The sequence below is a fragment of the Enhydra lutris genome, unplaced genomic scaffold (genome assembly GCF_002288905.1).
Source record: "Enhydra lutris kenyoni isolate GAN:26980312 unplaced genomic scaffold, ASM228890v2 scaffoldscaffold47, whole genome shotgun sequence".
Taxonomy (NCBI): Eukaryota; Metazoa; Chordata; class Mammalia; order Carnivora; family Mustelidae; genus Enhydra; species Enhydra lutris.
In genome coordinates this window covers 172011-184349 of record NW_019154131.1, presented here as the reverse complement: position 1 = coordinate 184349, position 12339 = coordinate 172011, and the positions used below count along the sequence as shown (strand labels likewise).

The 12339-nt window shown below is 41.5% G+C and overlaps 1 protein-coding gene across 1 annotated transcript; it reads right to left on the bottom strand.

Moving 5' to 3' along the window:
• Nucleotides 1-1589: 1589 nt before the first annotated feature.
• LOC111156625 (N-acetylneuraminic acid phosphatase) lies at nucleotides 1590-11715 on the bottom strand. Its single transcript, XM_022517623.1, has 2 exons — nucleotides 11572-11715; nucleotides 1590-2657 (listed from the first exon to the last, which is right to left on the bottom strand). The coding sequence occupies exons 1-2, from the start codon at nucleotides 11659-11661 to the stop codon at nucleotides 2001-2003; spliced, it is 747 nt and encodes a 248-aa protein (XP_022373331.1). The 5' UTR covers nucleotides 11662-11715; the 3' UTR covers nucleotides 1590-2000.
• Nucleotides 11716-12339: the final 624 nt, after the last annotated feature.

Genomic DNA, 12339 nt, shown 5'->3' with positions numbered 1-12339 from the left:
ATAAAATCATAGGTCTATTTCAAGATTTCTTACTATCTTCTGTAACATTCCACTTGGAAGGTAGAAAACCACTAAGTTTTTCTCCAAGGAAGGGTGCAAATGGAATGCAATATTGCATTACTGCATGTACTGAATGTAAACTAGGAGGAGAAGGAAACAATTTATACCCCCCTCCAACTTGGGCTGAAGAACTGCTCATCTGACATTCTAGGAACTATCTTGAAGAGATCTGTCACTATGTCCTAGAAGCAATGAACCTTCTCCAGTTAGGAGAGTCAATGTGACACTGCCTACATCCACCCTGTGGGATAGCTAAAAGGACAAACCCTCAGCATCACACACCAATCTATTAGAGAAACCACACATGTAATTACTTTTCTGCCTAGATCTTCCAATTTAATAATTTTTAAATAGCTAAAATATAATCAAGGTAACATGAGCACCATGCCTGGAACTATACACAAACATACCCTGTTCACAAATGTTTAGCTTCATAGCAACAACACCCTGGGACTGTCAAGGGTACAGTCATAGTTTTAAAAATTAAGAGTGAAAAGTAAATACAACAGGACAATTGCACAAAAGCAGAGAATCCTGTTCTTGGCAATAGGCAGGAGTTAAAGAAGTAAGTTAAGGATAGGCATACTCCAGAATCTAAGTATCATAATCACAGGATATTTAAAGGAGTCATAACTACACATATTCTAACAGTCTAATATTTTACATTGGTACCTTCTTATACAAAAGTTAAAAAAAAAAAAAAAACCTGCCAAAAACCAACCCAAATCATATTTTCTTTTTTCCTTAATTAGCCATTTTATTCCAAGTTGGTGAAGACACGACACTGTCTAGCTTCATGGCCTAAAAAAAGTTTTCTAGTTGCAAGATGCCTTAGTCATTAATTAATAAGCTCAAAGTGAACACTGAGTTGGATATAGAAATTGTGAGAGGATATCCTTCCTAAAATTTGAAAAACAGGGTATGTAAGGCAGATGGTTAACACCAAGAGCCATTTAAATTATATTAGAATGGCACCCTGAAATTATTCATAGCAAAACATAATTTTTTATTAGCTTTCATTGTATGGGTGAAACTATTCAGTTAAGACAGAATTTATGGGAGCGCTACATGGTTAGGTTGCACCTCTGAGGTATCCACAGAAGGAAAATGACTTTTGTTGCCATGTGGCTTATACTTATGCCCAGCCAGAGAGTCTAGTCCCCTGAACCATAATGTGTATGTGGGAAAAGATTATAAAAATACTTCTGTAAGAGGGAAAGACTAGTAAGAACCTACAAGTGCACTCTTGTGCACTTTTCACTATGTGAAAATGTCATGGAAAAGGAGTACCACATGCTGACTTTAACAGCTTTTTTAGTGGAAAAATCTCTTTGTCATGTATACACCATAGGAAAATTACCCACTGCCCCCCAAAAAAGGTCATGAAGAAAAACTGGATTCATAAAAGAATGTATATATTCAAAGTAGGCAAAAATATGGTATATATATTTTAAAAAAGAAAATATGCAAAATAATTTCATTATGGAATGCCTTGATTGGCATGTGACTTAGCATTTATTTCCCGTTAATCAGATCTAATTCTGATAAATCTCTATATGTTTTAGATTATCTATTTAAAAAAAAAATCTATTTTTAAGACAACACAAAAACCTGTATTTGTGCATACAAATACAAGCTATCTTGCTTAGTATCTTCATGGCTCCAAGATGCCACAAAATTAATGAAATAATTTTTTAAAAACCTCAAGCACAGATTAACAAATAATATATTTCCTTAAGTTTTCTGGATTACACTATTAAAAGTTAACTTGTATTAACTAATGTACTCTGGACTTCCAGATATAAATACCAGTCAGTGGTTGGTTATTAAGTCATAAGTAAAAATATTCTTAGAAATGGGTCTTAAATGGAATGCCTTAACTTTTCTTAGTTCAAAACCTGTAATTTGACCCTAAAATACATCATGCCCTTTCATGTGCTTTAAGCTGACATACTGACTGTACAATCTATACTTTGTAAGAGAGCAGGTAACTCCAGCACAGAAGAAACTATATAATGTGGCATGGGGGATGACTTCAGTGGCATCATTCCATTTTTATTTATCCAGACTGTTGCTTTCAGCCCTGCATTAAGGCCTCCTTGTATATCGGTTTCCAGTGTGTCACCAACCATCACACAGTCCCCAGGCTGTACTCCGAGGAGATCACAGCAGTAATAAAATATGGAAGGTGCTGGTTTCTCTTCTTTCTGCTCTCCACCTACAACGATAGCGTCAAAATAGGACTGACAGGCGCAAGCCTCGATCTTCTCCCTCTGGGTCTGTCGGTCTCCATTTGTTAATAAAAGTAGGCGGACCTCCTTCCGAAGTTCAGTAAGCATGGCTTTGACATCTTCTGCTAGTATCATATGCTGTAAACGTGTAGATTTCCACAGGAAATAACATTCTTCAGCCAATTTCCTATTGGCCACACCACCCTTCGTTTCCTGGATTGCTTCTTCCCAGTGTAAAGTCCTTAGGTCAGTAATGCATGTACTGGAAGGATGAAAACATTCCTTGCTGAGTTTAACTTGAACCTTGTCACAAATGGTTTCAGCCTCTTCTTTGTAATGGTATTTTGATTGTAAGAGCTTTATCACCTAAATAAAGAAAAACAACTCCATTAACACATTTCAGGTCTTTTATAGTCATACCCTGAGAAACCATGTACCTATAATCCCTGGGTAGAAATTCCAACTCCACGTGCCTGCCTTAAGGCAGCTCTACCATTACACCTTTTCTGGTGGGAATTGGTTTCATTTTCAAAGAATATCAGAGGGAAGATCTCCCAATTTCTCCACACAACCCATTCATATTTTTTGACCGATTTCTATTCTAAGTATCTTCAGCTATAGGTCATAAAAACCCTTTATTTGGCAGTCTGCCACCTTCCATCCTGGTTATGAAGAAACGGAAATAAAACTTAGGTTTAAATTTAGTAAAACATTTTAATTTCACCACAACCATTATATAGACTCTTCCCAGAAATAACATTGGTTCATCCAATCCTTTACCTACATCCATTTTGTTTTGAAGGCCTAAACTGACCACCATATAAAATGCGACCTAACAGGGCACTTTTTAAAAAACATGTATTCAATTCTAAGAGAATGAAGAACCTGCTGTGATTTCAGCAATTTAATGACGCAGTTCTTCTTCCAAACCTAGTTTTCCAGATAAAAACCTTCAAAGAGTTCTGAGTCACCCTCTGTTACACTGGTTCTGTCTCTGTCATCAGAATTACACGCTCCCTCTCGTGTTCCCCAACTTTTTATCTTGGCTTTTATTATCTTCTTTTCCATTTGGCCTCTCTTAATATTTACTGAGACCCTAATGTGGCAAGCATAGTGCCTAATGCTCACATATATTATTTCTAACTTCTCTACAACTCTGCAAGGGACTCCCCTTTTTGAGATAAGGAAATGGAAATTCAGAACTGTTAAATAATTTGCCTAAACTGGGATTTAAATCCACACTTGCCTACTTCCAAAGCACATGTGCTTAGGCAGTGGAGACTGGGTCCGTTGCCCTCATGACATTATCTGCTGGTGTAAATAAACAGGTATGCAACCACTATAAATGCTGGGTTGAGTGCTCTAACAGTCATGTAAACAATAGTGGAAATAAAATGTAAGAACAAGTCATTCACGACAGTGGAAATAAAATATAAGAACAAGTCACTCCACAAGGGTTATTGGATACCACTTCATAGCCAAAGTAACATTTAAACTAAGGTGTTACCAAGTCTGTAAGGTAGGCATGGGAAGAGAATGAAATCATTCTAGACAGAAGGAATAGCAAGAACAAAGATACAGAGCTTGGAATTTTGAGAACTGGGAAAGGTGAGAAGCCGATTTCAGACTGAAATGGAAGGCATGTGAGGGGGGATCCTAAAAGATAAGGCTGGAGAGTCTGTTTGCAACTGGTTAGTAAAAGGCCTTCAATCCAAGCCTTCTATAGATGCTACCCAAGTCCCCTTGGCACATACTGTTCCCATACATGTTAATGGCTTTATACCATAAGTAATACTGTAATGCCAATTGGGCTTCATACTGTAAGTAACTAAGGGTTTTATTTGAACACAGGAGCAACCACGCACACAAGCTGGGGCTGAAGTTTTACCCTGGAAGGAGGCCTCAACTAATGAGTGGCAGAAATTGGCAGATTAATATCCCAGCTTTCTTTTCCCTTGGGAGGGACAACTGAAGCATGCTCTGCATGCTGTCTCCCAGAGTTCCCCAACTGTTCACACTAGTAACCTACTCATTTATTAGACTCCTTCTCTTCCTTGTATGATCCCACCACTCTTTTACAGCACTTGCAAGGACCACCTCCCAAATGGACTACCTGCATTTTAAGTCCCTACCTTAGGGACATCTGGGGAAAGTTGACAATACCAAGACAAATTTGGATCTTTGGATGATGAGTGTAATGTACACAGTTGAGACTAAAAACTCTCTGCTGTTGGAGCAAAGAGGTCAAATAAGTTAAAAAGTGTTGCCCTAAACTATACAGGGAACAAGTAGTATGCTACTCACACCAGATGCTCAATTCACCTACTGAAAAGGGGAAAAAAATTAACAGACACATTTTTCTTCCTTCAAAGTATAATAATCACATCAAAAGTAGATGTTGTTCAGGCTATCTGTGCTCTTCAAAAAAATGCAATAGTTAAGAAAAGTCTTATTACTTCAAGAAAAAGATGTCATTCCTAAAAATTTTAGGGGGAGGCAAAGTTAAATTAACAAACTGAGCTTTTACAGCCTCTGTGCTAATGTCATCATCTTTTCTAACAATGTCAGTTGAATTACTCTTGAGCTATGATGGAAGGTCACCCTAAAGTTTTAGCAATCCTATTGCTACACAACAGAAGAACACAGGTCTCTAGAAATCCACAGTGCTTAAGCTTAAATAGGAGCTGGCTCATAGTTAGCAAGCAAAGAGTTCTCAATAAATGTACAATTTTCTGTTACTGCAACTGGCAATTCATTTCGCATGTTCTTAGGGCTCTGAAAAAAACAGAATTAGCTCACCTTAAAGGGAGAGTCTTGTAAAGGTAAAGCATACCACTTTCAAGTTTTGAAATTCCTTCTCATTATATCCTCTGAATTAACTTTCTCATTTTTTCACACAGCAACTAATTACAGATTCATTTGGGATCACAAGCAGCATTTTTAAAGAAAGATTTTATTTATTTTACAGAGAGAAAGCAAGCACACAAGCAGGGGGAACAGTAGAGGGAGAAGGACAAGCAGGCTCCCAGCTGAGCAGGGAGCCCAATATGGGGCTCGATCCCAGGACCCTGGGATCATGATCCGAGCTGAAGGCAGACGCTTAACGACTGGGCCACTCAGGCGCCCCCAAGTAGCATTTTAATATTAACATATTTGGGGAAAAAGCTTATCAGCCATTTACATATTATTAAAACAGAAATAACACCTACTGAATCACTGTTGTATACCTGAAACTAATATAACATTGTGTATCAGCTATACTTCAGTAAAAACAAAAAACCCCTAACTTAAATTAGTTCATATTATTACTAGTATAAACAATCCTAAACCCTGTACTTAGAAAACGGGAATTTTCGTAGAATTGGGGGTGGGGGAAAACGATCTCTAACTTGGTGGTCTGAAGATATTTTGTGCAAGGGGTAAGGCAGGCTTGAAAAGGATTCTGAGCACAATTAAGCCCATGAGGTACCTAAGGGCCTAAAGAAAAGGGCCCTAGGACAGTGAAGGGGGGAGAGGGAAATCAATTTGTAGATAAGATAAACTCAAGTTTCTACTTCAAAACTCTATTTAAGTCTCATCTTAACCCATACAGAAAGGAAACTGTATCCTTCTAACCTGCTGTCTGGACCCAGAATTAAAGTTACTATCATCAGTACTAGTTTTTAGCTAATTGTGATTTAAATACTCTTTCAGGGCTAGTGTGGGAACTATGTAATATTATAACACTATGATATGATATGAAGTAGCTGAATTCCAAATAAAACTGAGTTAAAAATACGTGCTCACGGGGGCACCTGGATGGCTCAGTTGGTGGGCATCTTGACTCTTGATTTCAGCTCAGGTTGTGATCTTGAGGTCCTGGGACAGAGCCTCATGTCAGGCTCCATGCTTAGTGTGGGGTCTGTGATTCTCTCTCTCCCTCTGCCCCTTCCTGCGCTTGCACTCACTCTCTCTAAAATAAATGAAAAATAAAAGCTTAAAAAAATACATTCTCACAGAATATGACTGCCTACATACAGCCTAACAATTCAAGCAGCTCTTATGTTATTTTTAGTCCAAGTCTTTCTTCAAACATCATTTACTCTATGTGACTTCCTGATCAACCTTTTTAAAACTGCAATTCATTCTCCTCTCCACTTTTCCAAACATACTTATAAATAAATATACATTTGATGTATTATGTACATGGTCAACCAACACTAGAAAGTAAACTCACAAATGCAGATATCTTTTCTGCTCTGTTCACTGAGAAACCCCAAATTTCTGTGGACAGCTTCCTCTTAGGTAGTGACTCTGAAAGAAAGGCCTGAAGAGGGTAGACAGAAATAACTTTTCCAGAAGATGAAAAAAAATGAAACAGATATGTAGAGTTAGTATATGGCTCCTTCTCCCCAAGCACAAGGCAAAGACTAGATCTTTCCTCCCTTTGGTATGTTACTTTTGAATTGGCTAACAGTTATGGATAGTGTTGTATGCTTTTTTTTTTTCTTTTAGATTTTAATAGTTTATTTGAGAGAGAAAGAGAGAGAACGTGAGCAGGGGGAGGTGCAGAGGGAGAAGCAGGCTCCTTGCTGAAGCAGGGCGGCTGATGCAAGGCTCAGCCCTAGGACCCCGAGATCATGACCTGAGCTGAAGGCAGACACTTAACTGAGTCACCCAGGTGCCTCAGATGGTGCTGTATTCTAATGTGGTAAAGCACTCCTTGTATAGGAGCACCTGGGTGGCTCAGTGGGCTAAGCCTCTGCCTTCAGCTCAGGTCAGGATCTCAGGGTCCTGGGATCGAGCCCCACATCAGGCTCTCTGCTCAGCAGGGAGCCTGCTTCACCCTCTCTCTCTGCCTGCCTCTCTTGTCTACTTGTGATCTCTCTGTCAAATAAATAAAATCTTAAAAAAAAAAAAAAGGCACTCCTTGTATAGTCAAAAGCACACAACTCAATTCTGTTTGTTTAATAGGATGTTTGTAAAGGAGGTGACAACAGAACCAAGTCTGTAGACCTAGAATTTTATCCACCCATCCATTCATTATTCATTAAATATTTACCACGTATCAAATGAATATGACCAAGACAGTTTGTTTTCTCTTAAGAAGCTATTAAGCTGCAGGCATCTGAGTTGCAAAAACTAACTGTAATTTCCTTTGATAAGTACATTATAAGATATCTTGAACAAAATACAGTGTTGGTATAAGGGAGTTTGGTATACACACTAGGGAGAAATACAATCTTACTTTTTTTCAGAAATTTCACTCTGGTAGGAATGTGGAGGATAAACTGGACACAGTAAGCTTGGAGACAACACCACAGCAATAGCTAGGTGACAGACAAGTCCACCTTTAAGCAAGATAAGGGCAGTGGGGGGTGGATATGCAGGAGGGGACAGACTGGGTGGACACAGTAGATGGTACAACTTAACAAGTGTACACTTGGATGTTATAGACTTACCATGCATTCAATTAAACCTGATAAGGACACTGAGGACTAATATCACCATTCACATTTTTAAATAAGAATTTAAGATTTAGAGTGGTTAGGGAACTTGTTCAGGCATTTTCAGCTAGGTATTGGAGAGCTGTGATTCAAACTCAAATGCCTGATTTTAACACATGAACTCTAGGCTGTAGCATGATTTGGCCTAAACCAAGGATTTATTTGCAACATATTGGGCTTGGCCTGCCAAGAACACACAAGGCAGCTGAAGAAACTAGAGGCAATATAGTACAGGGTGGTGCCCATGAGGTCGAGGTCGAGGTCAAGGTCAAGGGTATGCAAATGGAAGGGACAGTCAATAGTATGGAATGCCTCAGCAAAGCCATTAATACAGACTTAAAATGTCCATTGATTTTGGCAATTTGAGAAGTGTGTAATGACCGGGCAAGCCCATTTCATTAAGTAGCACGGAGAGAGGCTATATGTCAAGGGATTAAGGAATAAATAAAGGTGGAGACATGGAAATAATGTATATAGATTTCTTTCAAAAAACATTGCTATCAACACAAAATCAGACACACAGATAAATGGAACAGAACAGAGGATCCAGAAACAGATCCTCAACTCTATGGTCAATTAATCTTCCACAAAGCAGGGAAGAATATCCAATGGAAAAAAGACGGTCTCTTCAACAAATGGTGTTGGGAAAATTGGACAGCCACATGCAGAATGAAACTGGACCTCTTTCTTACACCACATACAAAAATAAATTCAAAATAGACTAAAGACCTAAATGTGTGACAGGAATCCATCAAAAGACTAGAGAACACAGGCAGCAACCTCTTTGACCTCAGCCTCTTTGACTTCTTGCTAGACACATCCACAGACGCAAGGGAAACAAAAGCAAAAATAAACTATTGGGACTTTATCAAGATAAGTTTTTCATTTGTTTTTTTCAGCATGGTTATTTCATATTTTATTGGACTGATGTACATCTGTCTGAAATGTAAAGCTAACCTAGGACTAAGAAAACTGAATAGGAAATGGGGAGAAGCCATCCACAAATTTGATTAAATTATTAAGGTACATACATCTTTGGGTTAGAATTGAGGGAAAAAAGCTGTTCAGAACTTTGGTGTCTAACGAGAATCTCCTAAAGGCTCTACTAATACAAGGTCAGCTTATGGAAAAACTATTGAATTGCACAAAACCCCTTCAGGCAGGAGAAATAGGCATGATAGAAGAATGTGGGCTGTGGGGGCAGCCACTCTGCAGCAGAGAGAGCTGGGCTGGAGGCTGCGACTCTGGCCCAGGACCTGCAGGTAGGCTGGAAATCTAGAGGTAAAACTTAGTGCACTGACTCAAAGCTCCTGCTTTCCAATCAGTCTCTAGGATGCTGATGCTTTCCTCAGACAAGGAAAAACCTTTTTTTAAAATTTTATTTATTTGACAGAGAGACACAGAGCACAAGCAGGGAGAGCAGCAGAGGGAGAAGGAGAAGGAGGCTCTCTGCTGGGCAGGGAGCCCAATGCAGGGCTTGATCCCAGGACCCTGGGATCATGACCTGACCATGACTGAAGGCAGATGTTTAACCAACTGAGCCACCCAGGCACCCCAAGATAAAAAGTTTTTGCAAAGCAAAGTAAACAGTCGACAAAACCAAAAGACAACCAACAGAATGGGAAAAAATATTTGCAAATAAATATCAGATAAAGGGCTACTATCCAAAATCTATAAAGAACTTATCAAACTCAACACCCAAAAACCAAATAATTCAGCCAAGAAATGGGCAGAAGACATGAACAGACTTTTCTCCAAAAAAAAAAATGGCCAACAGATGCATGAAAAAATGCTCAACATCACTCGAGATCAGGGAGATACAAATCAAAACCACAATGAAGTACCACTTCACACCAGTCAGAATGGCTAAAATGAACAAGTCAGGAAAGGACAGATCTTGGTGATGATGCGGAGAAAGAGGAACCCTCTTACACTGTTGGTAGGAATGCAAGCTGGTATAGCCTCCTTGGAAAACAGTATAGAGGTTCCTCAAAAAGTTGAAAATGGAGCTACTCTATGACCCAGCAATTGTACCTAGGTATTTACCCAAAGGATACAAACATAATGATTGGAAGGGGCACCTGCACCCCAATGTTTATAGCAGCAATGTCCATAAAAGGCGAACTATGGAAAGAGCCCAGATGTCCATCGATGGATAAATGGATAAAGAAGACCTGGTATGTATATATGTATGTATGTATGTGTGTGTGTGTGTGTGTGTGTGTATATATATATATATATATCTATATATCTCCAAAAAGAATGAAATCTTGACATTTGCAACAACATGGATGGAACTAGAGGGTATTATGCTAAGTGAAGTAAGTCAGAGAAAGACAAATACCACATGATTTCACTCATGCATGGAATTTAAGAAACAAAACAGATGAACATAGGGGAAGGAAAGGAAAAATAAGATAAAAATGGAGAGGGAGGCAACCGTAAGAGCCTCTTAACTCTAGGAACAATCTTGAGGTGGCTGGAGGAAAGGCGGGTGGGGGATGGTATAATGGGTGATGGGCATGAAGGAGGGCACCTGATGTAATGAGCTGTGGGTATTACATGCAACTGATGATTCCCTGAAACCAATAATACACTATATGCTAACTAACTTCAATTTAAATTAACAACAACAAAAAAACCCCAAAGCCCTCAAGGGAGACAGATAACATCTAGTGAAGGAAGAAGGGTTCAAGAGAGGCTTCTTTTTTTATTTTTTGAAGTATGGGACAAACTCGAATATGCAGGAATGGAATGCACCAAGAAAGAGGATGAAGATGAGGGAGTCAAAACCTGGGGCACCTATGCAGCCCGGTCAGGTAAGCCAAGACTCTGGGGTCCGGTCTTGATCTCATGGCCTTGAGGTCGCCCAGTCTAGCCCCACCTTCGGGGCTTTAAAAAAAAAAAAAAAAATGAGAGAGTCAATACCTAACTAATGAAGCATGAAGAGGTTGGGACTCTCAGGGTTGGAAGGATTAGCTTTTGAAAGTGGGTTTTCACATCTGATAATCTTTGGTTTTCTTCTTAGACCTGCAGGTAGAAGAAAGCAGGGGTGGATGTGGGGCTTCAAGAAGTCTGATTCAGCATCTGTGGGTACGGAAAGGAGAGGATGCTGCTGGATAATGCCTCATGAAAGGAGTGGTCTGTGCAAGCACGGACTGTGAATGTAACCTCAGAAGTCTAAGGGTCACACCCACAGCAGAGAGACTGGAGGTGAATTTCTGCGGAGACATTTTCTGGAGTCAATTAAGCCCAGGCTCGCCGCTGACAGTTGTGTAACTTCCTGGGTCTCCTCAAAGATCTGCCCAAGATCACGCAGCGTGGAGAGGCCAACCGCGGAGAGCCTGGCGCCACGCTCGCCTAGCAGGTCGGAACCTGTCCTGGCAAAAAGCCAAGTGACCGTCTATGTTTGTGGGCAACTCTGCCCCCGTGGCAGTTTTAACGACGTCTTTCCGGGTCCCACAGGTGGAAACAACTTCCAGAACCCAGCTTCCCAGATCTGGGCGTAGCCAGGCAGGGAACCCAAGCCGCCGGGCGCGAGGGAAAGCAGCCTCCTCCCCAACCAGTTCCCCCTGCCCACTCGTCCTTCTTTCCCGCTCCTTCCCGAACGCGGTGGGTCTTAAAGGACGAGAAGCCAGTGCCTCCGGGATGACCCAGCCCCAGACGCGGTGTCGATGGACTCAGCAGTGGGAAGGTCGGCGGTGGAAGGACACCAAGAGGATAGGAAAGCGCGCGATATGGGTTGGGTGCGCTGACCCTGCCCAAAGGAGGACTGGGGAAGTTGGGACGTTTACCTCCAACATGCCTTTTCTACTCGCCCCGGCAGTGTCGATAAGCGTGTTGTCCAAATCGAAGAAAACCGCCCGCACCCGGTTCAGCACCATGCCGCCACCCTCTCTCGCGCCCGCCCCACACCAACTCGCCGCAGCCGGCACAGCCCACGCATGCGTGAAGCGGGACCGCGGGCAAGGAAAACGGGGGCGGAGCCGTGAGGTCACCTGACCCTTCGGTGCTGCCAACGGAACTCCCGCGAGATGTCTCATATCAGTGCGTCTGAGAGCAGCGAGATGCCGGGAGACTCCGAGCGGTCCGTCGGCTGCGATATAGTCACACCCTCGTCTGCGGGCGAGTGGTTATCTGAGCAGTCTGAGTTTGGGGGTGATTAGGTACGCTGTTTTCCTTCGTAGCTGCTTTCTGCTTATCTCTTTTCGTGTTGCTCTCCTGCCCCTGCCGTGAGGAGAATGTCCTAAGTACCCCGGGGAGGTTTTTTGCGCCATTTGGCGCCTTGGGAAGGAGGCCGAGAATCCGTTGGCTTTTCCGGTCAGGCTGTGGATTGTCTCCTGTCCAGCGGCCCGCGACTCAGAAGCGTCGGCGGGCGTTGTCTTGCCCTAAGTCGGGGTGCGGCGAGTGCCTGTGTCTCGTGTCCTGATTCTGCAGTGACGGGAGAAGTCAGGTCGGTAGCAGGAATGCCAGTGAGGTGCAAAGGTACGAATGTGTACCCTACTAGATGCAGTCGCTGTGTTAGGACTGGAGCCCTCACCAGTGGATTCTTTAAGACCCCT